We start from the raw sequence: 26,619 nt of genomic DNA on the forward strand, positions 1-26,619 counted from the left end.
AGAGATGCATGCGGTGTCCGATCCTGACCGTAGATCACGGTGATCTACGGCCAGGATTATTTCTGTTTTTTTTATATAAAAAAAAAATTAGGTGGGGCCCACCGAAATACATCGGGACCGTAGATCAGGTGATCTACGGTCCGGATCGGGCAACGCACGCAGCGTATGGAATAATTTTTCCTTTCTAAGTGTCTTAAAAATCTTTTTGAAAAGTATCCTAGTCTAAATTATATGCATAGAGATGGTATTAACATTTCTCATCTTCGTTTTGTAAATGATCTTATTCTTTTTACTAAATCTCATAAGAGATCCATCAACAAGATTTTGAAGGTGATCTCTCATATACGAGACGTATCTGATTTAATTTTTAACAATTCTAAATGTTATTTTTGTTGTTCCAAATATATATTTGTTGATAAGAAGAATTGGATTGCTGATTATACTAATTGTGTTAAGGCTAGTTTACCCTTGAAATATCTGGGTTTTATCCTTGACAAAAAAGTTACGAAGAATTATTTTTTTAAAATTGTTTGAGAAGATTAGAATGTGGAATCTTTCTTGGGAGCATAAGTTCTTATCTTTTGGTGGACGTGTTGCTTTACTTAAGAGCCTTACCTCTCTTCCTCTTTATATTATGCAAGTGATGTGTATGCCTCTTGGTTTCATTAAGAGGTTGGATATATTGTTTAACAAATTTTTTTTTGAGGGTTTTGGTAAGAAAAATGTTCGTTGGAAGAGCTGGGAGAAGCTCTGTAAATTGGTTGATAAAGGTGGACTTGGTTTTCGTAGGCTTATTGATTTTGTTAGAATTAACTATATGAAGCTTTGGCTTAGGTTTCGAATGGATAACTCTATTTGGGCTTCTCTGCTCCGAGCTAAGTATTGTTCTACCTCTCATCCTCTTTCTATTTCCTTTTCTAAAAAGGATTATTTTATTTGGAGGGAGATGCTTAAGGTCTATTCTCAAGTAAAAGAGATGTTATGTTGGGATGTTGGCAATAGGGATGTAGCTTTTTGGTATGAGGACGGGCTTGGTAAGGGAGCTCTTGGTGACTTCTATGGGGGTCCTCAGGATATTAATATGAAATTTAAGGATTTATGGGTTGGGCAAAGTTGAAATTTGCCTCAGCTGGTTACTATTGTGCATTATAATGATGCTAAGTTTATCTCTCAAATTCCTATTATGCCTAATAAAAAAGATGTTCCTAAGGTTAAAGGTAAGCTTGGTGATTCTATTGCTAAGTCCTTTGGTAGTCATATTTTTTCTAATCAGGGAATGGATCTTAGCTGGAATTGGAATAAATGGGTAAAACCTTCTATTTCTTTTTTTTTTGTTTTGAGGGGTTTTCACAAGATCATACCTAGGGCTGTCAAAGAAGCTCGTTGTTCGCGAACAGTTCGTGTTCGGTTCGTCAATGAGTTTGTGTTCGGTTCATTCGAGAAGTAAACGAGACGAACGCGAACAAATTTTTTTCATTCGGTTAGTTAAACGAACTAAACGCAAACAGTGATGCGTTCGTTTGTTTTTGAATCGCTATTGTTCGAAATATAAAATAATTTTAAATAATTATATATAAAAAATTTATGATATTTTAAAAAATTAAATTTTATAAATTATAATATATAATAAATTAATAATAATAATAATAATATATTAACATACTATATTAGTAAAATACTAATATAGATATTATATATTTATATAATATAAGTTATATAATTAATATAATATATTATTTATATATATTAATATTAGGAATGTCAAACTAGCTAGTCGTTCGCAAACAGCTCGTGTTCGGCTCGTTCGTTATGAAATGAACACGGACAGTGATTTCACGAACAATTTTGAACACGAGTTTATTTCAAACAAACTAAATTTCAAACGAACCGAACACGAACACAAGCTCTGTTCGTTCTTGTTTGATTCGTTTATACCTCTAATCATACCTACTGACAATATTCTTAAGTTTAAGGGCTTAAGGATTGCTTCTAAGTGTGTTCTCTGTAAGTGATTGTACTTTTGTTTTGAATATTTAGAATAGTTTTTTTGATATTTATGATAGGAGGGATGTTTTTTCTGGGCATCCTAACAATGATGCTATTTATGATGATTGGAAGGAAAAGGGGCATGATTTCTTATATAATATACCTTCTATAGTATTTTAGTTTATTTGGGTTTCTAGAAACTCTACGAAATATTTTGATGAGACTATCACTGTTAGGATATTTGCTCTAAAATTTATTCTTATATGAATAAGAGTCTTTCTTTTAATGGTATGAAGGATACTAACAATGTGTATGTGAAAGTCATTCCTACTATACTCTCTCACAGTTTTACTACTAATTCTTATTCCTTTTGTCAAGTAGTTTGGAATAAGCCTTATGCTCCTTTTCTTAAAATTAATTCTGATGGGAGTTGGAAGCAGAATGGTTCGGGTATTGGAGGAGTTTGTAAGGATTTGAGTGGTTCTGTCATTTATTGGTCTGCTGCTCCTCTACCTATTTCTCCAATTGCTGCAGAAGTTGATGCTATTTTCTTTGCTTTATTGATTGTTAGGAAGATGGGTTGGTACAATATTATAGTTGAGACTAATTTCCTTATTCTATGGAAGATTTACAGATTGATTTTGGTGTGTCATTAGAGTTTACATTTGCAGGTTAAGAGGATTCTTCATCTGGCTAAAGATCTTAATGTGATTTGATCTCATATTAGAAGAGATGGTAATGTTGTTGCCAATTGGGCTACTAAGTTGGGATATTTTCTGCGAGCACCTTTCATTTATAAAATCTTACCTGATGATCTTCATAGATTGATTCTTTTGGATTTGTTCGTGTTTTAGTTTGGTGGGGTATTTGGGTGTGTGTTGAGTTGTTTTTTTCTTTATTTGGAAAGAGGATCTTTTTTTTTTCCTTTTTTTTGGATTGTAGAGTGTGTGTGGGACCTTTTTCCCGGTTTTGTACTTTACTCTATCGGAATAAAATGAAGAGCCGAATAATGCTCTTTTATAAAAGAAGACACGTCAATAACTAAACTACATCAAGACATTTTGGTAATGCAACTTCACTTACCTGAAGAGAACCATAAAGCCATAAGTCTCGAAAATCATGCCAAAGATGGGCCATCCGATTAGGACAAGGAAAAATCCAATGCCAAATGAAGCCGTGCCCTACCAAAGAAAGCTTTTGTAGAAGCCAAAAAAAAAAAAAAAAAAAAAAAAAAGTACACGACAGATTCTGACGGAACCTTCATATTGATTCAACCTTAAAGTTCTTAGGCTTAGTGAAGAACTGCATGGTCGATTTCAATCCAATTGTTAGCATCACTCCAGAGAGGAACAAGATCTGCCAGTGATAAGAGGGCAAAAAGGTTAAGAACATCTCATAGTTATTTTGATGCATAATGGAAGAAATTGAATGCAGACAAGGCAAACAGTGCACTCACATTCCCCATGGCTAATAGCCCTTTATCAAAGAAGAAAATTATTCCCAGAAATGAGAAAAAGATTCCAAATCCAGTCAGTCCTATACCGATCTCTGTTTCCAGGTAGAATATGTGTTAGCACAAGAAATCATCATCAACAATTGACTGCAAAAATTTTTTGCTCTGTTTTTATTCAGCTTGGTAATATAAGATTGAAATAAAAGCTAAAAAAAAATAAAAATACAGTTAAACTAAGGTTCATCTTTTTCCATTAAGCCTCGCTATTTAGTAAAGTACAGCACAATCATGCGCACGTCATGAAAAAAATATTTAAGAAAGACCAAGTATCATCAGCCAATAATATGGAATTTCTTGAAGAACATGATTACAAATTATCACAACAAGGCCAAAGTATTGAAGCTAACTGGCCTGGAAGCATAAATTTTAGCCTCAAGGTATAAAATCGCTAAAATTCAACTTTATAGAGCATAGAACCAAAAGAATACCAGTGCATCAGAATGCCTTAATAGATTCAAATGCCTAACAATTCACATTCCTCCATTAACCTCAATCCCTTGTTAACAACCACTAGAATCAAGAAAGGCACTAATCCCTTAGATTAATTACACATCTCTTCCGACCTCTCCCACCACATTTTTTTTTATTTAGTCCTTCTATCCATTATGGGTTTGAATGTGTGACCTCACTTAATTCTTCTCTATTTAGCTTCTTTGCCACTTGATGCATTATGCTCCAAGTACCAATGTTTCTTTCACTCATATGCATTTCATCTAAATAGCCAACATAATTTAATTTAAATTTTTTTTTAAAACAAAGCCTAATGTCAAATTATACCAAAAGAAACATTTTGAAGATGACAAATTGATGTGACAAAATCAGTGACTCTCTCATGCCACCACATAAATCAGAATATTTTTTTCATTATTAAGTCATCTTTAACAAATTTTATAACACTTAGCAAACTATCTTTAAAACTATCTTAAATTAGAAAGAGTGCTAACAAAACAAACATAACAAAATCAAACAAAGACCAACCCTGTAACAAGACAACTGGTATGATGGACTTACTAATACAATAACAACGACAACAAAACCTTAATCCCACTACGAGGGGTCGGCTACATGAATCCTTTTTCTCAATTGTGTCCTATTTAGTGTCATATTTTCATTTAGTTTTAATAAATTAAGATCATTTTTTATACAATAAGCACAACTCTTCCTAAATCTACCTCTGTCTTTCTTAACATAGGTCGAATCTAAAACATGTACTCTCCTAATCGGATCATCAGATGGTCGACGTTTAATGTAACCAAACTATCTAAGTATCTAAGACGACGACGACTCTCTCTAATTTTGTCCATCACTGGAGCTACACCAGCCCTATCACGGAGATATTCATTTCGCATCTCTAAGTGTAAAGCTACTCATCCACCAAATCATTCTCATCTCAACAACACTCAACTTAGTATTATGCTTCTCATTTAAAGGCCAACATTCAACGCCATAAAGCATTGCAGGTCTCACCACCATCTTATTAAATTTTTCTTTCAGTCTAAGCGATACTTTTCTATCACATACTTTTCTATATGCATTCCTCCACTTCAACCAACCTACTTGAATTCTACCATTAACATCCCCATCTATATCACCATCGCATTAACATCCCCATCTATATCATCTATATCACCATCGCTTTGAACAACAAACCCGAGATATCTAAATCGTTCAAACATTTTAATAAATTGATCACCCAAAGTTACACTTCTATAACTAGAGCTACTACTACTAAAATTACATTCTATGTATTAAGTTTCAAAAGTTTCAATTCTAATCAAATTTCAATTCTAATCAAATAAAGGCCTTTAGACTCCAATGTAGATCTCCATAATTCTAGTTTTTCATGAGTTTTTTCTCTCATCTTATCCAGAAGAAAGATATCATCAACAAAAAGCATACACCAAGGTACATCCTTCTGTAAATGTTCTGTAAGACCATCCATAACTAAAGCAAAAAGATATGGGCTTGAGCCGATCCCTGATGTAATCCAACAAAAATAGGAAAATAATTGGTCAATCCTCCTTCAGTTTGAATACAAGTAACAGCTCTATTATACACATCTTTAATGACTTGAATACAAATCATATCAACACCTTTCTTCTCAAGAAGTCTCCAAAGGATATCTCTCGGTATCTTATCTATCTTATCGTAAGGTTTTTTTAAATCAATAAAAATCAAATGTAGATCCAATGTAGATCCTGTAGATCCTCCTTATTATCTCTAAACTTCTCCATCAAACCTCTCAATAAATGAATAGCTTCCACGACTTCTTAGTTTGCCAAGGAGGCATCCGCAATACAACGGTATATACACCACAAAATAAAACAAATTCATAGAGTATCAAGTAGGAATAATTACTGGGAATTAAATAAAATAAATAATGCAAAAGCATAAGCACCTAGTTCAGATAATACACTCAAATTTTTATTCAAAATAAGATGTCCAATGTAATTGATCTTGTTGCAAATTTATATCTGCAGAACCAAATTAAACTTTGACTGGCTGGTATGGAATTGATAAGAAAAATATCCTAATTTGTCTGAATACAGAATCGGGTTGAAGTACTTATAAGTGGTGGCAGAGCAGGATGATATAAAGCGGGAATTTTTTATTCTAATGTGATAAAGCACAAAAAAAACACAATGTCACTAGCAGAAATTTCATGATAATGAAAGGTATTCAATTGGATATTGTGCAATGGTTTAGGTTTAAGAATATAGACTTCCACTTCAAAAATTACTAATCTATATAAAACAATAATCTATAACAAGTAATAATTGTAAATTTAGAATCTTGTCATCTGACTGTGGTCCCTTTTAAAGTGAACACAAAGAAATATAATCAAGTTACAATATCAGTGAGAATAACGGATCTAATGATATGATCTCAAATTATAGTTTGGATCTATCTTATGTAATTGTTTAAATAACTATCAGAATTAAATTGGATTAAAGAGTAATTCTAGTTTTGTTGACCATTCATTTGTCATAAGCTGGTTATTCCTTGCCTCATGACCAACTGAGAAAAGTTGGACCAGACATGCATGAATCAGGATGCATCCAGCTTAGATGATGTTAGATCAGCTAGTCTAATTTTAATGAAGTTAGATTTCATGGGAGCTTATAAGAACAACTAGTAGGGCTGTCTAATCTTGGAAGTGCCTGTAACGTTTTCCATAAGTAGCAATTTTTTCCAAATTTTACAAAGCAAGCACATTGGGCCACAACATTTTACAAAGAATGCACATTAGACCACAATAGTTTACAGTACAAATCAGTGTGCGGTTTCTGGTGTTCCCAAAACTCCACATACTATCAAGATGACTAGAATCGACTGGCATTACTGATTAAGAAAAACCAGCAAAACTTCAATTATTTTAGGAACATTCAAACCATAGCTGATTCAAAATAAACATTCAAATTAGTTTGCAATTTTTCAAAGCATGTTATCATACCTAGAGTTAAAAGAATTATCTTCACAATTATTCAAGCTAATATAAAAAATGTAACAGTAACTAAAGAAGATTTCTGTTTTTAATAATCAGAGCACAAGTAAATATCGACAATAAAAAAAATCTATGTGAAAAGACTACATTCTTACTTTTTGTGTCATTCATCTCAAAAGAAACCATTATGTCACACTGAAATCCAATGCAAATTGCAGAACGGCAATACCCTGTCAAAGCAATACATGAGTTAATCAAGAACCGTATAACACTTCTACAGTACTAGGAAATTGTTTCATAGGTTCTAGACATATGGACAGAAGAAAAATTAATAAGTTAGCGGAGGCCTTCCTATATGATGAACATGTCAGAAGAAAAGCAACATGATCTATAATCCAAAGCAAATTGCAGAACGGCAATACCCTGTCAAAGCAATACATGAGTTAATCAAGAACCGTATAACACTTCTACAGTACTAAGAAATTGTTTCATAGGTTCTAGACATATGGATAACATGATCTATATATATATATATATATATATATATATTAAATAGAAAGTAAGCCATATTAAATAAAGTAAATTTAATATTTAATTGATGAAAAAGTAACAGTTTATTAAAATAATAAATTCACTAAATAGCATATTTATGCAAGATATTTTAATTTAAAAGAATCGACGTCAAGACAAATTCAAGCAAAAATTAATCGGCATTAAGGTGATTACTCGTACTTTTAAATCTATGGTAAAATTTTAACTCTTCTCAATTTTTATGCATTAGTAGATAATGATATTTACACAAACTTTATTTGATTTATATATTTTTGTTTATTGGTCACATTATTATAAATGTTTATAGCTGCTTAATATTATGTACCGATGTATGTTATATATAGTATATTGAATTGAATATGACTAGCATATGAATAATATATTTATGTTGGCTTCTTGCACGTGCATGTATGAGTATGATGAAGTCACCTCTTGATGGTACTAGTGGGGAATATTAAGTTATCTATACAAGTATATGAAAAAAAATATTGATACTGATGTATCTTAATTGACATAATTTTTAAACGGTACTCCTGTGATATTTATATAGATATGAAATGATATTGATATGCTAATGATATAGTACGACTCTTTGAATAAAATTAAATATCTATATTGATTTATTAAACAATTTAACTAGCATGCATATTTCTTCCTTTTTCCCTATATTATTGTGGTTTATGAGTATGAGTATTCACTGTCCCTTTTAGTTCACAATTGTTTAAACTAATTTTTCAGATTTAATTAGTTGATTAAAAGATATACGAAAGAAAGCAAAAAGGGTATAAAAGACGTGGACAACCGATTTTGAGATAAATTTAAATATACCGTTTTAAATCATTTAATTAGTGGCTCTTTCATTTATTAAATTGCAAATGAATATAGAAATTTAATTTCCTTTGTCCGACAGGCTGTTCCCGTCTTGTTTAATTTCAAGCCCCGGGATGGGTCGTGACAAGACAAGCCTTATTTTTTTCAAGTTAACTTAGATTTACTTACGAACAATAACGAATGATAGCAAGTGTTAGGGTTCATTTTTTAGCATCGTCCCGAGCGCAAAATCTGCTTCTCCATTTTTTTACTTTGAATGTCAACAAGCCTAGCATTCACTTCGCCACTCAAATGTTGTCCCAAACCTGATCGAGTGTCCCTGCATCAGCTTCATCTCTATGTTGATTGTCATTACTTTGAATGTCAACAAGCCTAGCATTCACTTCACCACTCAAATGTTGTCCCAAACCTGATCGAGCGTCCCTGCATCAGCTTCATCTCTATGTTGATTGTCAAATCCCCATCCAAGCCTTGCAAAGTTGAGCATAGAAGTCCTGTCCAAGCGACGCAACATCGAGCGTCAAAGTTCATTCTAAGACTCATAACAATCTTGATGCCTTGCTTCGTCTCTCTCTACAGTGATTATCCTACGAGCTTCCCAGGTTTAATTTTGATTTATTACTATATATTTCGTTCCTTTTATATGCCTCAATTATCTTTTATTTATTTATTTATTTATTTATGTATTGGCAGAAATAGGAAACAAAATAATTGTATAAGATGTATGTATATGACTCTATTTTTTTACAGTAATAGTAAACATAAGAATTGTATAGAATTTCAACCCTCCTCAATTGCATGTAAGTTACGCCAATAACATTTAAGATTAAAATTTGTGGTTGTTCAAATGTCCTATTTATGAATTTTATGAGTTTTTTTTTTTTTTTTAAGGCTTATTCCTTGATCCGTCTTCTCTTCAGGATTATACACGTTTTAAAACATTGTTTATGACACCTGTTTATGTGTGTCAAAGGAGGCATCCAACAAGTGCTAAGAATTTAATAAGAATAACAAAAAAAAGAGCATATTACAATGTAAGTCCAACAGGGTTTCTACAGGGTGACAGCCCATATATGTGACACCATGGGCTAGCTAGAAAAAAATGGCTACTGAGAATTGTCTGTATTTCACAGATCATAATTTGCACGTAAGGGATAGCATGGTATGCTTAGGTTAAAAGATAAGCAGAAAAGAGCAGCTCTACTGGTTCAACATGGAGCATTCAATATATGCATTTTATTGCTCAAAAAAATTTGAAAAGAGCAACAGCACCGGTTCAACATGGAGCATTAAAAAACATGCACTTTATTTTCTAGCAAATGGAAGAGTTAAGTTATATCACTTTGGATACAAGTAGTGGAGGATTTACAAAGGACATGAAAAAGCAAAGTTCATTAAAATGAAGAACATGAAGAAATCAGAAGACAAAGATCAAACTACACAAGAAAGAACAGGTCAATGAAAAAGGCTATCCATAGAAAGGTGAGACATACCCAGGCCATGATGCTGCGATCAATGAGGGGCCTAAAGAAGGGTTCAAGAATACAACCTTAACCCTGCAACGCATCAAATTTTTTAATTGGCATATATAATCATATTTTTTTGAAATAACTGGTGTAACAGTCTGATTACTTTTAACACAGAGAATGAAAGCTAGGAAAATCAGGAATTCATGTGCCAAGAGTATGTTACTAAGGTTGTAACATGTTCCTCAAAATTTAAAAGATGACATCCCCATACTTCACCTCAATTTTCAGCATTTGCCACTCCATCCCCACAACCCATTTCATACATCAACACCTTCATTAACTACACCTTATTACTCCCAATTTTTTTCCCCACTGTATTAACGCAGTCGCTTGCCCTCAACACAGCCTTACACCCACATTATAACCACAATACTGTAAAAAGAATCCAAAAATTGAATCAACCTTATCTAGCAGAAGATTTTGAAGGTAATCTATTTTAGAATTTAATATGAAACCCCATGAACATTGGGTCCAAGGTCCAAATTGTATCGATGGGTCATATATATCTTATCATTATATAATGCGTAGTGGAGAAACTACCAAAAGATTGCCATGAAAATCATGTATTCATAGACACCATATAATGCATTCATGGCCACAATACCCAGTAGTTATCGAGGTACCATCCGAACAAGATTGTAGCTAGGCATAGCATGTACTCCACACAAATTGTGAAATAAAAATACGAGGAATTTAGAAATATTATATATTTGTAGCAATTCATTGGTAAATAAAAAGGCCATTAAAATGATTGTATATTAGTTAAAAAATTGTAAGGAGATATTATCTTCCTAATGATCTCTAAACATTGATAGCCTAATAAAGTAACATGACATATTTGGAACTTTCATAAAAAAAGAATTGTGTATGAAAATCAATGACTTATGCGTGTTGCATGATCATTAACCAATACACACACACACAAACCACACAATTCTAATGTGCTTGCTAATTTAACAGCTAAATTTTAATATTTGTTTATATAGCACTTTAGTATCATAATTACATCGAAACATAAGCACAAAAAGGTTTATTCATTTTAGAAAAAAACATATTACTAGTAATTTTGATGTGATGTTAAAAATTTAAGTTTTATATACATATATATAAGCATTTAGATATTAAATATGTAAATACATAAGAATTATGTGATGTATACATACATATATATATATATATATATATATATATATATATATATATATATATCTATTTGTGTGCCTATTTTTGTGGGGGAATTTGATAATTTTGTTTAATGATTTTTCATATTAACACTTCAACAACACATTACACTATTTTCTACATGTTAGCCTTCAATTCTAGTTACGGGATCAAAGTAGTGTCCATAAAAATTTATTTATATATTTATTTTATTATTGTTATTATTTTTTTAAAGGAATGGCCAGAGGCTATCATACGAGTTTCCAACTACCTCTAATGTGCGTAACAATTCGAGTACCACCTCCTTAAATCCAACTATGCTAGAGGGGATTTAAACCCCTGACCGTGGATGCCAACCAACAGGCCAAGCTGTATATATATATATATATATTTGTGTGTGTGTGTGTGTGTGTGTGTGTGCAGGCGAGCGTGCCTATGTGTACTATGCATAATAGAAGAGCACAAAGTTCTATGTGGGACTTCCCTTTTTTACTTAAAAAATTCTCATTATATATATATATATACATTTAGTAAATATATTTGTGCATATGGTAGAATTTAAAGTCATCTAAAAAGCACTAATTCCATGTGAAAATTAATCGATCCACAACCCTAATATAAGCCATTAAAGAACTAAACTACCACACCTAAATGCGAGTGTCGATGAGTGATGTTGCTATATCATGTATCTCATGAAACAAAGATGCAAAATAAAATTTCAAATTATAAATCTCATCATCATTATCACTAGCCTCATCCAATTACTTGGATCAACATTATGAATCTTTCATCCATTCATTAAAGATGAGAACTAAGAAGTTTTAAATCAATTTTGTGTTAACTTTGATCTACCCCCTATAACTTTTAAACCTTCTAATATTCTATCCACCTATCATTATGAACAAACATACAACCTAAGTCTTATTTCTTATATCTTATATGGTAAACTCCATGTTGCCTCTAAAATATAGTCATTACTCAATCTCCATTATTCAACAACACATCAATTCAATATCCATAATTCTCTCACATTCAATTTGAATACTACATAATTATTAACCTTATCACATCTATTTGGATTCAGATTTATAAGTTCTAATTTCTCATTGATTTGGTTGAGTATTAAATTTACTCTACTAATAGGTGTATTTTCTATCCTTTGTTATACATCTAAACCACTTGGAACAATTTTCAAAAAAATTTATCTTTAGATGCCATTCATATAATATAATAATTTAGTAAAAGTCCAAAATAGTCCCCTTGCTACTAAGAGTTGTTCAATTTAATCCCAGAGTTCTGTCGATTTAGTCCCAGACTATTAAAAGTTCCTCCAATTAGTCTTAAAACATATTTTTCGTTAAATTTAAAGGTCATTTGCATGAATTGAAGGGTCATTTTATCTTTTATGTAATTATTCAAAATTTGTGGGTTGTATATAAATTTATTTTTTATTTGTGTTGAAAAAAAAAATTAATTTGCATAATAAAACTCTTCACAACCGTCATCACTTTTTTTTAAATGAAATTTTTTATTGAATCACCATTGAATACACAACCTTATGTATGCATGTAATATATAATAAAATATAAGGAAACCCTTATGTAGCTTTGTTGCTCCAAAAAAGAGGTTACAGAGTAATACTAGTGGAACCCTCTAAACCAAAAAAAAAAAAACAAAACCCACACCTAAGGTTCCACTCCCAGAATACAACTCCATACAAAAAGATGCTCCAAAATACAAGTATTCCCATAAAATAAAACCCATGCGTGTGTGTGTGTGTTTGAGTGTCTCTATGTGCGTGTGTGTACACCGTATTCCAAAAAAAAATATTGTACAAAAGCATTAGTGGTTTGTCATTAATCACATAATTTTATGATTCACATACATAATATTTTAAACCTAAAATTATTTCAATTATTAGTTTTTCAAGTTAACTTTAACTATTTTAAAATAAATTCTCTAATAAGCAATATTGAAATAAAAAATTCAATTGAAATTGAGTAATTCATATAATTTCATATTAAGCGAGCTATTACTACATAATTATTTATTATTTTAAAAAAATTCATTTAAGAAAAATGTTGACTGTTATGAAGAGATTTATTAATGCAAATTAAAAATTATAGTTTTTCAATAATAAATAAATAAGAGATTAATATACAAATCACATAAATTTTGGATAATTACATACAAGACAAAAATACCTTCATTTCATGGCAGCCACCTTCAAGTTTAACGGAAAATATAATTTAGTACCAATTTGGAGCAACTTTTAATAGTCTGAGACTAAATTGTAGCATTCTAAAATTCTCGAACTGATTTGGATACTTCTTAATAATCCAGGGACTATTTTGGGTTTTTACTTTATAATGATTCGTTAATTGCTTATAATTGATTTTTCAAAAATCCACCAAAATATTATCATTTGTAACAATAAATTATAAATTAAGAAATTTTACCACTTAACACTTGATTCCATGTAACATCAATATCGACAAGTTGCTTTATATGTTTAACGCATCATGATAGTCTAATCACATAATGCTCGCAAGAGATCCTACGATTTTACACACCAATCCATAACTATATCAATTGCATCTTCATCTATACCCACATTCCTTGGTATAACAAATCCAAGATATTTATCTTTTAATAATAATATTGGATAATTGATTATAACCAATAAAATTGCATATCATAGATTTAATCTTTGGTTTATTAATTAGAGCTTTGTTACCTTCTAAAATTTGTCACCATTATTTTAATTTTTCATCTAGTTTAAAAGATGTATTAGTAATTAGAACTATATCATTTGTACAACAATGATATACCAGCACACCTCACTTAGCACAGAGACCCCAATAAATGATAAACTTCTTTGAAGCATGACATTCAAAACCACAAATAAGTCGATTGAATACAAATTGATAAATAGAACTTTCAACTTCCTATGTTATACTTGTATCTCATGGACTCGCGGTCATTCCACTCGAACAACTTAATTTAACTCAAAAAATATAGGACTTGAATCTTTCCTCATTTTGGAAATTTTTTGGGGCATACTAGGAACTTTTTTTTTATAAAAGGAATTGTTAGAGACTATTATACAAGCCTTCAGCCACCCCTAATGTATCTAACAATTCGAGTACCACCTCCTTAAGGCCAACTGTGTCAGAGGGGATTCGAATTCCCGACCTGTGAGGTCTTTTTACCGTGGATGTCAACCAACAAGCCGGGGTACGCGGCACAAGGCATACTAGGAACTTAAGCTACACCTGATCTAGCATAAAAGACTCTAATAACTAAAGGTTTTTCTAGTTCAATATTACTTGATGACAACGTTAGTAAAATATCTGCATTATTAGTTGTCAATATTATCTATTAATGGCAGATGTTTAAATCAGTGCTATTATATTAGGAGAGATCAATGCTATATATAATAAAGATTCATCAAATGTCTGAGATAAGTAGTAAAATAGTACATCATTGTCACTATTGAATGGTTATTTTAGGACATTGGTAAACCAAATTGTTGGCATCTTTAAATAAAATAACATGTCGCTAAAAATGTCATAGAACCAGATAAATCCTAAATATATAACTGAAAAGAATCATTCATGCAGATCTCCCAAAAAAGTTGTCGATAAGAATTTCCTTTTAGAGCGGAGTATATCAAACAGGAAGCATACTTTTTGAATAGGAATTTATCATAAACCAGGTTAGCCTTGGGAAGATGATAACCAGTTTACCATCCCAAACCCAAAAGGCCCCCATCCATTCAATTATTGCGCATTAGCAAATTTGTAGGAATGTAGAGAAGTCATGATAATAATTTAACGATGACCTTTTGCCAAAACTATACTAAATCGCAACGAAATTATTTATAGTGAAGCATACAGCTGTTGAGGATGAGGTTGGACATGCTGAAAAAAGAACATTTGATGTATTCTTTCTTATCGAAACTAGGTTTTGAAGTAACAAAAAAGCTGAACACACAAACACACAATGAGAGAGAGAGAGAGGCCACCATCGACATGAAAACTGCAATAATTGTTAAAATAATAATAATAATAATAATAATAATATTATATTGATGCAATGGTTGATTAATCGTTAGCATTTGCGAGATAAACATCTATTTTGCTTCATTAAAAACAAACTGATAGAACTGAGAGATAAAGCAAAGAAGAAAATAACAAGTGGATAAGGAAGAAGCCTATGTGAGACGAATCCAGAAAGAAAAAGAGGAGCGTCGACGGTTTTTTATGCAGGAGAAGAAGAATTGGGCGTCTGTGATGTTGGTTCAAGCAAGAGGAAGGAGGAGCGAGCCTCCGTAAGCAGAGAAAGAAGAAAGATGAGAGGAGGTGAAGGCTTGTGATAGATAGTAGTGTCGAGTAGTGTAAGGTGATGAAGCCCTAGGATAGTGTCGATTAGCTTTCGCATTTGAGGGCATCAGTGCATCGTTTTCACTAGAAAGTGAGTTTGCATCGAAACCGAAGGAGATGTTTTTGTGTGCTTCCTCTGCAAAGGAAGGGAAGCATTCAATGTTGTCCGAGGATGTTATGTGTGACGAGGGAAGAAGAAGGAACGGCTCTGCTTGTGGGTTCGACCAAAGGAGGAGAAGGAGCGGAGCAGAATAAGCTGAGCAAGACGAATTGAAAGGGGACGGAAGAAGTTCATGCCCTAATGTGCAGGAAGAATGACTGTGTGCGAGAGGGCTTTGCACCAGTATGGGACCCGAACCGAAGCCTTTAAAAAGGTTAGTGTTGATTTATTTATTTTTGGGATTTTATATTTAATCAAAATGAAATAAGTATTATTTATGAAATAAAAAATTTAGAATATTTAAATAGTATCGAGAGATGTTTAGTGACAAGAAAAAAGTTAGATAATTAAAAGCAACTCATACTCGAATTTGTGTTCATATATAAAGAATTCACATTTTGAAGAATCAAATACGTCAAAAATGAAAATTTCTATTTACATCTTTGTAATAAGATGATAGTTGTACTTTTAAATTATAATAGTATTTGGTTTCTTTTAAATTTGATATATTTTGTTAATTGTTTAGATAGAATTTAAATTGTAAGACTAAAATCAAAATGATTTATCTGCTTTTTAAGCCCATTTGATTATATTGAATTGTAAGTCACTGATATTTGTATATGTCCATCAAATGCATAATTCAAAATATTATCTTATGTATTGAATTTTATAAAATAAATAAGAAAATGATTTACGATTTTGATTGTTTGCATGTGCATTCTTGGTTATGATAAAGTCCACTCCTTGATAGTAATAGTAGGTAAAAGCTAATGTACTCATACACGTACATGAAAAAAATTATTGATATTGATGTGTCTTAAATTACACAATTTTAGATTGTGCTCATGTAATGATTGTACATATATAAAATTATATATACATATTACTGATATGATAAAATGCAATGAATGTTATGAAAAATCATAAAAACCATATCTGAAAAAGCAAATTGTCTATTATTTTTAAATTTATTTATAGTACCTTTGACTATCATGTACATCATTTTATTTTTTTTACGTTATCATTGTTTAGGAGTATGAGTATTCACTAGTTTTAGTTAGTTCAATGTTATTTTAAATTAATATTTCAGGATTAATTATTTTATTAAACGATAAGCAGCAGAAGAAGAAATGTCCATATAAGAGGTGGACAACCTGGTCTAAGGTAAATTTATAACTGTTTTAATTTAATTTCTAATGTCTCTTTCATATACCCTTTATAAATCAATAATAGTGATAAAAAGATTAAAAAATATAAAATCTGATTAATATCGTCTGACCAATTGTTCACATTCCATCTTAGTTGATTCCAAACCCGGGTCAGGTCGTGATAGAAGTGATATTAGAGTAAGCTTTAGGATTAATTAATATAATCTTGATAAAAGATCTAACAACGTCAAAAAATGAGAATTTCTATTTACATTTTTATAACAAGATAAGTACTTACACTTATAAATTATAGAAGTATTTGATCATTTCTAAATACAATACACTCTATTAATTATTTAGATAGTTTATTTTACTACAAGACAAATCAAAATGATTTATCTGCTCATTAAGTTCATTTGAATATATTGAATTGCATCTCACTGATATTTGTATAGATATCCATCAAATGCATAATTCAAGATATTATATTATGTATTGAATGTTATGAAAAGAAAATAAAAATGACATTTAATATTTTGATTGTTTGCATGTGTATAATTGCCTGTAATGGAGTTCACTCTTTTATGATACCAGCAAAAAAATGTTAAGCTACCCATGCACATAAATGAAAAAAGTTATGTCTCAATTGACACAATCTTAGACAGTGTTCCTGTAGCAATTGTACATATATAAAATGATATAGACATGATAAAATAGATTGAATGTTATAAATTTTAATGAAAAATCATATCAGAAAAAGTAAATGGTCTACTATTTTTTATACTGATTTATGGTATTTCTGACTGACATGCATATTATTATCTTTTTATTACGTTACTATAAATTAAGAGTATTGAGTATTCACTAGCTTTATTTAGCTCACTGTTGTTTAAACTAATATTTCAAGTTCAAATAATTGATTAAAAAGTGAGTTACAGAAAAGGAACTATTTTTAGAAGATGCAGACAAGTTAACCTAAAGTAAACTGATTAGTGCTTTAATTTAATTTCTAGTTGTTCTTTAATTTACCCTTTTTATATTATTAATAGTGATAGATAATAAATTTTTTTTAAAAAAATTGATTAATACCATCTGTTCTCATCTTGGTTGATTCTATGTCTCAAGCTGAGTCGTGATAAAGTGGAATCATAACAATGTTTAAGATTAATTAATATAATTTTGATGAAAGAGCCAATTGAATAATTGCAGAGTACTAATAATAATAAAATTGAAAATTTAAGTTAACTCTAAGTAATTAAATTAACTAGAGAAATGAATGCACTCAAGATTATTGAAGAAAGTCCGTTTGAAAATGAAGAAGCACTATCTATTGTAAATGTGAACACAAATACACTAATCCAGATGATGGCGGTCATGAATCAGTTGATTTAGGAGTCCAGATCGCAACCTATTTGAAGTGATACAATTATTGTGGATAATATTTGAAGATATTTTAATATTTGAATCCACCTTTATTAAAGGGAATCGAAGACCCGATTAAAGGAGAGAATTGACTTATGCGGATAAAAAAGATACTAGACAGCATGACATGCTCTGATGAAAGAGTGAAATTTTTGTTAGACATAGAAACAGAAAAGATGGTGATGTGGCATATCGTGATAGACTTGGGGATGTACCCAACCGATGGTAAGTTAGAAGGATTTTGTGGAACTTTCAAACACTGGTTTGTACCATCATCCACTCGAAGACAAATGCAGGATAAATTCATTAAGTTAGTGTAAGGAGAGAAGTCAATCATGCAATATGAAGAAGATTTCATTGCACTGTCAAGGTATACTCCACAGGTGATAGCTACTAAGAAAGAGATGTGTTACAAATTACATTTGGGATTAAGAGATTCAATTAGGAATCCATTGGTGCCTTTGGGGATTGATAACTATTCCGTGTTAGTAGACCGGGCTAGATGAGTAGAAATGATTTTCAGGTTTTTCAGAATCATAAAAAGACGTACAAGAAAAAACTATTGATGAAAGAGAACATGTGGATCAATCAGAGAGATTCAATGTGAAGAAGCCAAGTGTGGTTCTAATTAATACAATGGTAGCACTTCTCAAAGTAGAGTAGTCACTTGTGTCAAATGTCAAAAACAACATAAAAGTGAATGTTTGATGGGCTCTCATACATTTTACTAATGTCGTCAGCCAGGACACATAGCTAGATATTGCCCTTCACTTGGCAAGAAAGCTTCCAAAAAATAGAAATCTGTTGGAGCTCATTCACAAAGGATTGTAGATGGGCAGAGAATGATAGAGATTATAGCTTCAGCTCCTACTCAAGTTCAACAACGACAATAAGTTCAACCCTTACTAGTAGAGAGCCTGAATAACCCGTTGTTCGTGTTGATATTGCTAAAAATTGATAAGTGTTATGTTTTATCATATGTTGGAGTGTCATACTAGTGTATTTCATTTTTAGAGGATATGAATTGTTATGTTATCTTGCTCTAGATGTGATCTTATCATATTTTAGTTGATGGGGATTGTTAATTTTGTTTATATCAGACATCTATTTTATTGTATTCACTTTTCATCATAAAGAATAAGATCTTCTAATGATAAATGATTTGAGGCATAATAATAATAATAATAATAATAATAATAATAAATTGAATCGGCGCAATGGTTGATTAATCGTCTCACATTTAGGAGATAAACACCTCTTTTGCTTCATTCGAATCAAACAGATAGAACCAAGACGGAGCAGTAAAAAATAAATGGAGTAGGAAGAAGCCTGTGTGAGAGACGAATCTGGAAAGAAAAAAAAGAGCATCAATTGTTACTTGTGCAGGAGGAGAAGAAGAAGAATCGAGAAAAGAGGAGAGGTGATGAAGGCTTGCAAAAGGAGATAGCATTGAGCAGCAAAAGTTGATGAAGCGCCCCGTTTGTCACTAGAGAGTGAGTTTGAATCAAAGCCGAAGTAGAAGTTTTTGTGTGCTTTTTGTGCAAAGGGAAGCGAGCATGCACTGTCGTGCTAGTAAGTTTTGTGCAATGAAGGAAGGAGCAGATTTGCTTGCAAGTTCGGCCAAACGAGGAGATGGAGCCTCGAAGCCAAGCGGAACAAGCCGAGTGATCCGAATTGAAGGGGAAAAAGGAAGAATGCATGCCCTGGTGTGTAGGAAGAAAGATTGGGTGCAGGAGGAACTTTGCACGAGTACAAGAACCAAAAAGAAGGCTTTAAAAAGTTGGTATTTATTTATTTATTTTTGGGATTTTATATTTAATTGAAATGAATTATTTATTATATGTGAAATAAAAAAATCAGAATATTTTACTAGTATCTAGAGAAGTTTCGTGACAAGAAATTAGATTATTAAATGCATCTTACACTTTCATTTATGTTCACAAATAAGGAATTCACATTTTGAATAATCAATCACAACGTCAAAAACAAGAATTTCTATTTGCATTTTTGTACAAGTATTTATACTATTAAATTATAGTAGTATTTGACTTTTTTTTAAATATGATACACTCTGTTAATTGTTTAGATACATTTTATACTGAAAAACTAAAATCAATATGATTTATCTGCACTTTAAGCTCATTTGAATATATTAAATTATATGTCACTGATATTTGCATATATCAATCAAATACATAATTCAAGATATTATATTATGTAATGCATCATATACTCTTATTTGTGTTCATAAATAAGAAATTCACATTTTGAAGAATCAATCACATCATTAAAAATAAGAATTTCTATTTAAATTTTTGTAACAAGTACTTATACTTTCAAATTCTAGTTGTATTTGGTTTCTTCTAAATCTGATACACTGTTAATTGTTTGGATAGATTTTGTACCACAACACTAAAATCAATAAGATTTATTAGCTCTTTAAATTCATTTAAATATATTGAATTAAATGTCACTGATATTTGTATGCGTCCATCAAATGCATAATAGAAGATATTATATTATGTAATGAATGCTATGAAAAAAAATTAGATGAGATTTTACTATTTTGATTATTTGCATATTCATACTTGCCTATAATGGATTTCACCCCTTTATGGAAATATTAAGGGAACACTAAAGTGCTCGTGCATGTAAATGAAACTGTGATTAATAACAATTTATCTTAATTGACACAATTTTAAACGGTGCTTCTGTTATAGTTGTATAAATATAAAATGATATAAACATGTTACGATATGATAAAATGCATTAAATATTATGATATAGAGTGAATAATCATATATGAAAAAAGTAAAATGTCTATTATTTTAATATTGAATTATAGTATCTCAGACTAGCATGCATATCATTTTCTTTTTGTTATATTACTATAGTTTAGATATATGAGTATTCAATGGTTTTAGTTTGTTCACTGTTATTTTAAACTAATATTTAAAGTTTAATTAATTAATTAAAAGATGAATAACAAAACAATAAATGTTTATAGAATGCGTGAACAACCTAACCTAAGATAAACTTATAACTACTTCAATTTAGTTTATAGTGACTTTTATTTATACTTTTTAAATCATTAATAGGAATAGAAAATTTGATTAATGATTTTTGACAGCTTGCCTTCATCCTAACTGACTTCAAGCCCCGGGTCGGATTGTAATAAAAACCACCATTCGTTCAAAAAACAAGACCAACAATATCATCAAAAAGATATTATACTTGATTAGTCCTCAACAACTTGTCTTATTTTGTATACATCTCGAGGAAATCAGCACGAATATCAAAGTATTTTTTTTGGAATAAACTCTTAAAATCAAATTAAAAGGGCATGCCTAGTACCAAAAACTATTAAATTTACATATCTCACACCCACAGTTTATTATTTACATATAAAGCATTCAGTTCAGGTTGTTAATGGATTTGTGAGATTTTGGTTGATCTCGCTGTCAATTGCCTTCTTCAGCTTCAACCTCGATTCAGTCACAAGAGAGGATCGAATTGTAGTATTTCTCTACAATTCAGGATTTCTCCATGAAATAATAAATGACACTTCATGTAAGTAGTTGAACATCATAATCATTTTTTGCTACTTTCCTAGCTCCTAGTGAAGGCGGCTCTCATTTGCCCCCTTTTATGTCCTAGGAGAACACATTGAGAAAGAAAAATATAAAAATGATGAATTTCTCCCGGAAATTTAAGTGTTGCAAATAAACCTTCAAGATTTCCAAACTATTTCATGCATAGTGTAGCCGCAATGAAGGAGAAGCTTCACAATCTACAAAGTGATGAACCCCTATCGCTTGTGATAAAAAACCCTTTTTCCAAATTGTTTCCTCCACTGCATGCTATCAGAATATCGATGGATTTGTTAGGACAATTTCCCTCTACATTTTTTTCCATTCTTGTGTTCTGAAATTTGATTCTCTTGCAGCTGCAAGTCGTCAAAGCCAGAGAAGGGATTGCCGTTGAAATCCAACAAAATCCGGCAAATCCATTAACAACATTAAGTGTGATGTGTTATATGTAAATAGTAAATTTTGGGTGTGAGATAATGTAAATTTAATAACTTTAGGTGTTATGTATGTAAATTCCCCAATTAAAAATTATTTATAACACTCATCTCAACAAACTTATAGTCAAACTGGTCCACTTAACGAGACCAACCTAATGACACCAACATTGGCTCAATTCGAGTCAAATAAGCCCGGAACAAACCGTTAAACCACTTTTGGAAGCTTTAAGCAACTGATTGGAAGACCAAATAGTATCCAAATCTGACTAACTTACAGTCAGCTAAAGTGTCTCAACAAGACAAATCCAATAAATCCAAGATCACTCAATTCCAACACGCATGACACATAAATGTTAATAAAATATTGTCTGATTGAGAGAATCTATTTGGACAATTAGATGGAATGGTCCTGATTTTTTATTTGTAGGGAGGACTTTTCCAAACTTTATACTAGTCCCACCACCTTCAAGAAAGGAAAGAAAGATTTGCACCTAGGCTAGAGCTAGATCAAGAGGAGTCAAATTCTAGTGTGGTTTTGAACCAAAGACTTGATGAATGCTTCCCACTCCCGCAGCCATCGACCATCACTCGTTAGCTGTCGTCGACCACAGTCGTGAGCCCCCTACTAGTTGCAATGAAGTCTATTGAAGAGTCATGACACTACAGAGTAACGAAACATATAATGGAGCGATGCAACATCATGAACACAGTGTAGCAATGCACCCCGAATTTGATGCAACGATGCATCTCGAAGACAAGTAATAACGCATCATAAAGATGGTATAATGATGCAATCTGAATATGGTCTAACAACGTATCTCGAATATGGTGCAACGGCACCTCGAAAAAATAATGATGCACCCTAAAGACAGTGTAAGCACCTCAAAGATGATGTAACAACGTACCTTAAATACAATGCAGCTACGCACCCCGTATACGGTGCAGTTACGCAGCCAGCATACAGTGCAACGACTCATTTTGAAGATGATACAATAATATATCTCGAATACAGTGCAACGAAGCATCTCACATACAATGCAATGACGCATCCCAAAAACGGTGCAAAACGCACCCTAAAGATGACATAACGACACACCATGAAGACAGTGCAACGACGTACCTTGAACAATGTAACAATGCACCCGCAATCACTACTTACAAGAGTCGTACCCAGAATACAGTGTATTTCTCCAAACTCCTGAAGTTCTCTCCTTGCATCTCACTGATATTGCCTATGTGACTCACTGCTCATGCAACTCTCAATTTCAGCCTCTGCAGCCAACGAACATTATCGTCACTGACCACAACGGCCTATGTAACTATTTATGACCTATGTGGCGCATAGTTCATACAGCTCCCAACTCTTGTCTTTGCAGCATACGAATGTTATAACAGCTCATCACCACGTCCTATGTAACAAACTATAACCTCCATGCAGCTCATACAGCTCCAAACTCCGACCTTTGTGGCCTACAAATACTATCGTAGCTCTAAACTGCGAACGATGTGACCAACCAATGCTTCTATAGCTACTCTCTATGACAAACATGATAAACTACTACCACAGCTTTTAACTATGCCTCCACAACAAGTTGGTGCTACAACTATCGTCTATAACATTTATAGAGGACTATTACCTCGGTAGTAATCGACTACAACATTCACGACCTATAACGGCTATTATTGTTAAACTATCATTTTACATCAACATTATAATTTTATTTTTTCTAATTCAAAAGGAGAGTGGGTCTATGTACTTATAATTCCTTTGTGGATTACTTTGACTGGGCAAGACCCCATGGTTTATTTCCTTTTGGGAGTTTCAACACAAAAATTATGGTGTCTCATTCTCTTTTATCAATGTATTGAATCTCGTACTACGCTGAGATGTTAATTTAGTAATCTATTGCATAACGAATCTTCTGGCAGACATCAATTTGGTGATGTTTGTGGGAAACGAAGTCTCGTTCGGCATAAGCTTGAAGTCTGAGACACCGAGCCATGCTTCTTTGTGTTCTTTTATTGAGACAACTTTGACTGCAACCTCAAAAGATTGTTCATATTAATATCTCGAGCACGATTGTGGTGGGTAATCTTCCCGCATTTTATTGAAATAAAAAATCTATAAAAACTACTTCCAATTTGGGGGCAACCTTTACTGCAGTCTCGAAAGGACATTCATGTTAACATCCTAGGCACCACTATGATGGGGTAGTCATCTCAAGTTTCATTCAAATATCAAGTCTTCAAGAATCATTTTTAAATTGGGGGGCAACTTTCATCACAAAGAGCGCTTCCTCAGCACCTTCGTTATACTAGAGTTCTTTCTCAACTCAGTCAAAAAAGTTGATGTCTTCAAGCTTCGATAAATTGGTTGTTTTACAGGCTCGTGTGGATAGTACCCTCATCAGAAACAGCAAATTCAAAAAAAGCAAGTGTTCCAAGAAAAAACGATCTATTTCGACCTACGTTCTAATCTCGAGAAATGCATAGAATTTCTAACACCTCATTCTAAGTTTAATCATATCCAGAGAAACTCAATTCAACATTTTCCATAATAGGTTACGCTTGTCAAATGGGAGCTTTAACTAACAACCTCGGATAGGTAGAAAGTCATTGGTAGATTCCAGTCAACTTCTTTCGTTACATGTTATAGTTGTCATGCAAATGCGCTTTGACTATTAGCCCTGAATATGTCAAAAGTCATTGGTGGATTCCAATCAACTTCTTCTATTATAGGCTAAAGTCATCATATCGACAAGCTTCGGCTAACCAAGGAAAGGTCGAGCATTCTTAATGACAGAAAATGTCTCCACACATACCCCTGGAAGGTAGCCCAAAAGGCAAGTCTCGATGGGAAACTAGTAATAGATACACTCTTCCTTAGGAAGATGCCTTAAGAGCAAGTGGTAATAAGATCTCCACCCATAATCTTAGAAGATGAGTCTAAGAGGCAAGTTTCGATAGGAAGCTGATAGTGGATACATTTCTCACTAGAAAGACTCCATAGAGTAAGCGGTTGACAAGATCTCCGCTCAAAAGCCTCGGAAGGTTATAAGCCTCAGAAGATATAAATATATTAAAATTCTTAGAAAGCACAAGTCTTATAAGGTACACACCACAGAAGGCACGAGCCTCAAAAGATATCTGAATTTTCTTTATACAAAGCACATGTGCTAAATTTGATTACAAACTTATAAATATTTGGGAAGCCAAAAAATCTCATAATGCAAAAGCCTCATAAAAACTCAATGCCACTATACATCCGCCCACGAGATAGAGGCAGCAACAGTTTGAAGACATCAATAACACCTTAAAAGTGGGGTGGTACTAGCCCAGAAGTCAAGCGACATCAGCTCAAAAGTTGGGCAAAAGTGCCTTGTGACAACACAGAAGATAGGGCAACCACAGCTCAGAGAAAAAGCACGATGGTAATGCAAAAAACTCCTCCGAAAAATACAATAGTTGGGCGAAAAATTCTTTCAAGAAGACGTTACAGTAGCGTAAAAAATTTCATCCGAAAAACACAAATTATGAGGAAAATCCCCTCCAGAAAATGCCACATTGAGGCAGAAAATTTCCTCCAAAATACTACAACCACATGAATAATTGTCAATGAAAAATACAATAGTCGCTCAGAAAATACCCTCCCAAAAAAGCCACAGCGGAACGAAAAATTCCCTCTAAAAATGCAATAGTTATGTGAAAAATCCCCTCTAGAAAATGTCAAATTGGCACAGAAAAATCCCTCAGGAGACCATAACAGTTGCGTAGAAAATTCTCTCCTAAAAATGCCACAATGGCATGAAAAATCTCCTCCAGAAAGTGCGAAAGCAACGCGAAAAGTTCAGTCCAGAAAACACAATAGTTGCACAAAAAATCTCCTCTAGAAAATGTCGAAGTGGCACAAAAAATCACCTCCAAAAAAATGGCATAGTTACACGAAAAACCTCCTCCGAAAATACCACAACTGCGAGGAAATTTTTCCCTAAGATGGGCGAGAGCAACGCATAGGGGAGCTCCGTCAATCGAACAAACAGGTTAGCAGCCTCTTGCGGAGTTATGACGTATATTACGAAGTAACCAAGCACCCACAAAATAGTGCATTATATGATGATAGGGAGTTGTCAACTATACTTGTAAATTATAGGTCACTTTTTTGTACATTATAGATCAAGCATGTATAGTTTTTGTACCTTATTAATATAGTAATACAAATACACACCTTTTAATAAGTAGTGCATCATCATTAACATAGTGTAACAATGAATCCTAAATAAGGTGCTCCAACACACCTCAAAAATGGTGTAACGACACACTCCATAGACATTGTAACAATACACCCCAAATATAGCGCAACGACGCGCTCTGAAGACGGCGTAACGACACGCACCTAAGGCAATGCAACAACGGGTCCCGAAAATAGTGCAACGACGCACCCTGAAAACGGTTTAACGACA

General features: G+C 32.3%; 1 protein-coding gene across 4 annotated transcripts in view; it reads right to left on the reverse strand.

Moving 5' to 3' along the window:
- Positions 1-26,619, reverse strand: part of LOC110036844 (vesicle transport protein GOT1-like) — a 32,629-nt gene that overhangs the window by 4,602 nt on the left and 1,408 nt on the right. Inside the window, exons 2-7 of one of the 4 annotated variants that reach the window (XM_020741379.1) lie at positions 9,821-9,883; positions 7,296-7,367; positions 7,100-7,174; positions 3,443-3,534; positions 3,262-3,342; positions 3,070-3,167 (exon numbers count right to left, since the gene is read on the reverse strand). In XM_020741379.1, coding sequence (XP_020597038.1) covers positions 3,070-3,167; positions 3,262-3,342; positions 3,443-3,534; positions 7,100-7,130 — 302 coding nt within the window. In that variant the 5' untranslated portion in view covers positions 7,131-7,174; positions 7,296-7,367; positions 9,821-9,883. The remainder of the gene's footprint in view (positions 1-3,069; positions 3,168-3,261; positions 3,343-3,442; positions 3,535-7,099; positions 7,175-7,295; positions 7,368-9,820; positions 9,884-26,619) is intronic. The other 3 variants (XM_020741381.1, XM_020741378.1, XM_020741380.1) reach the window with 3 other exon arrangements.

This window comes from Phalaenopsis equestris, unplaced genomic scaffold, assembly GCF_001263595.1.
Source record: "Phalaenopsis equestris unplaced genomic scaffold, ASM126359v1 Scaffold211737, whole genome shotgun sequence".
NCBI classification, from domain to species: Eukaryota; Viridiplantae; Streptophyta; class Magnoliopsida; order Asparagales; family Orchidaceae; genus Phalaenopsis; species Phalaenopsis equestris.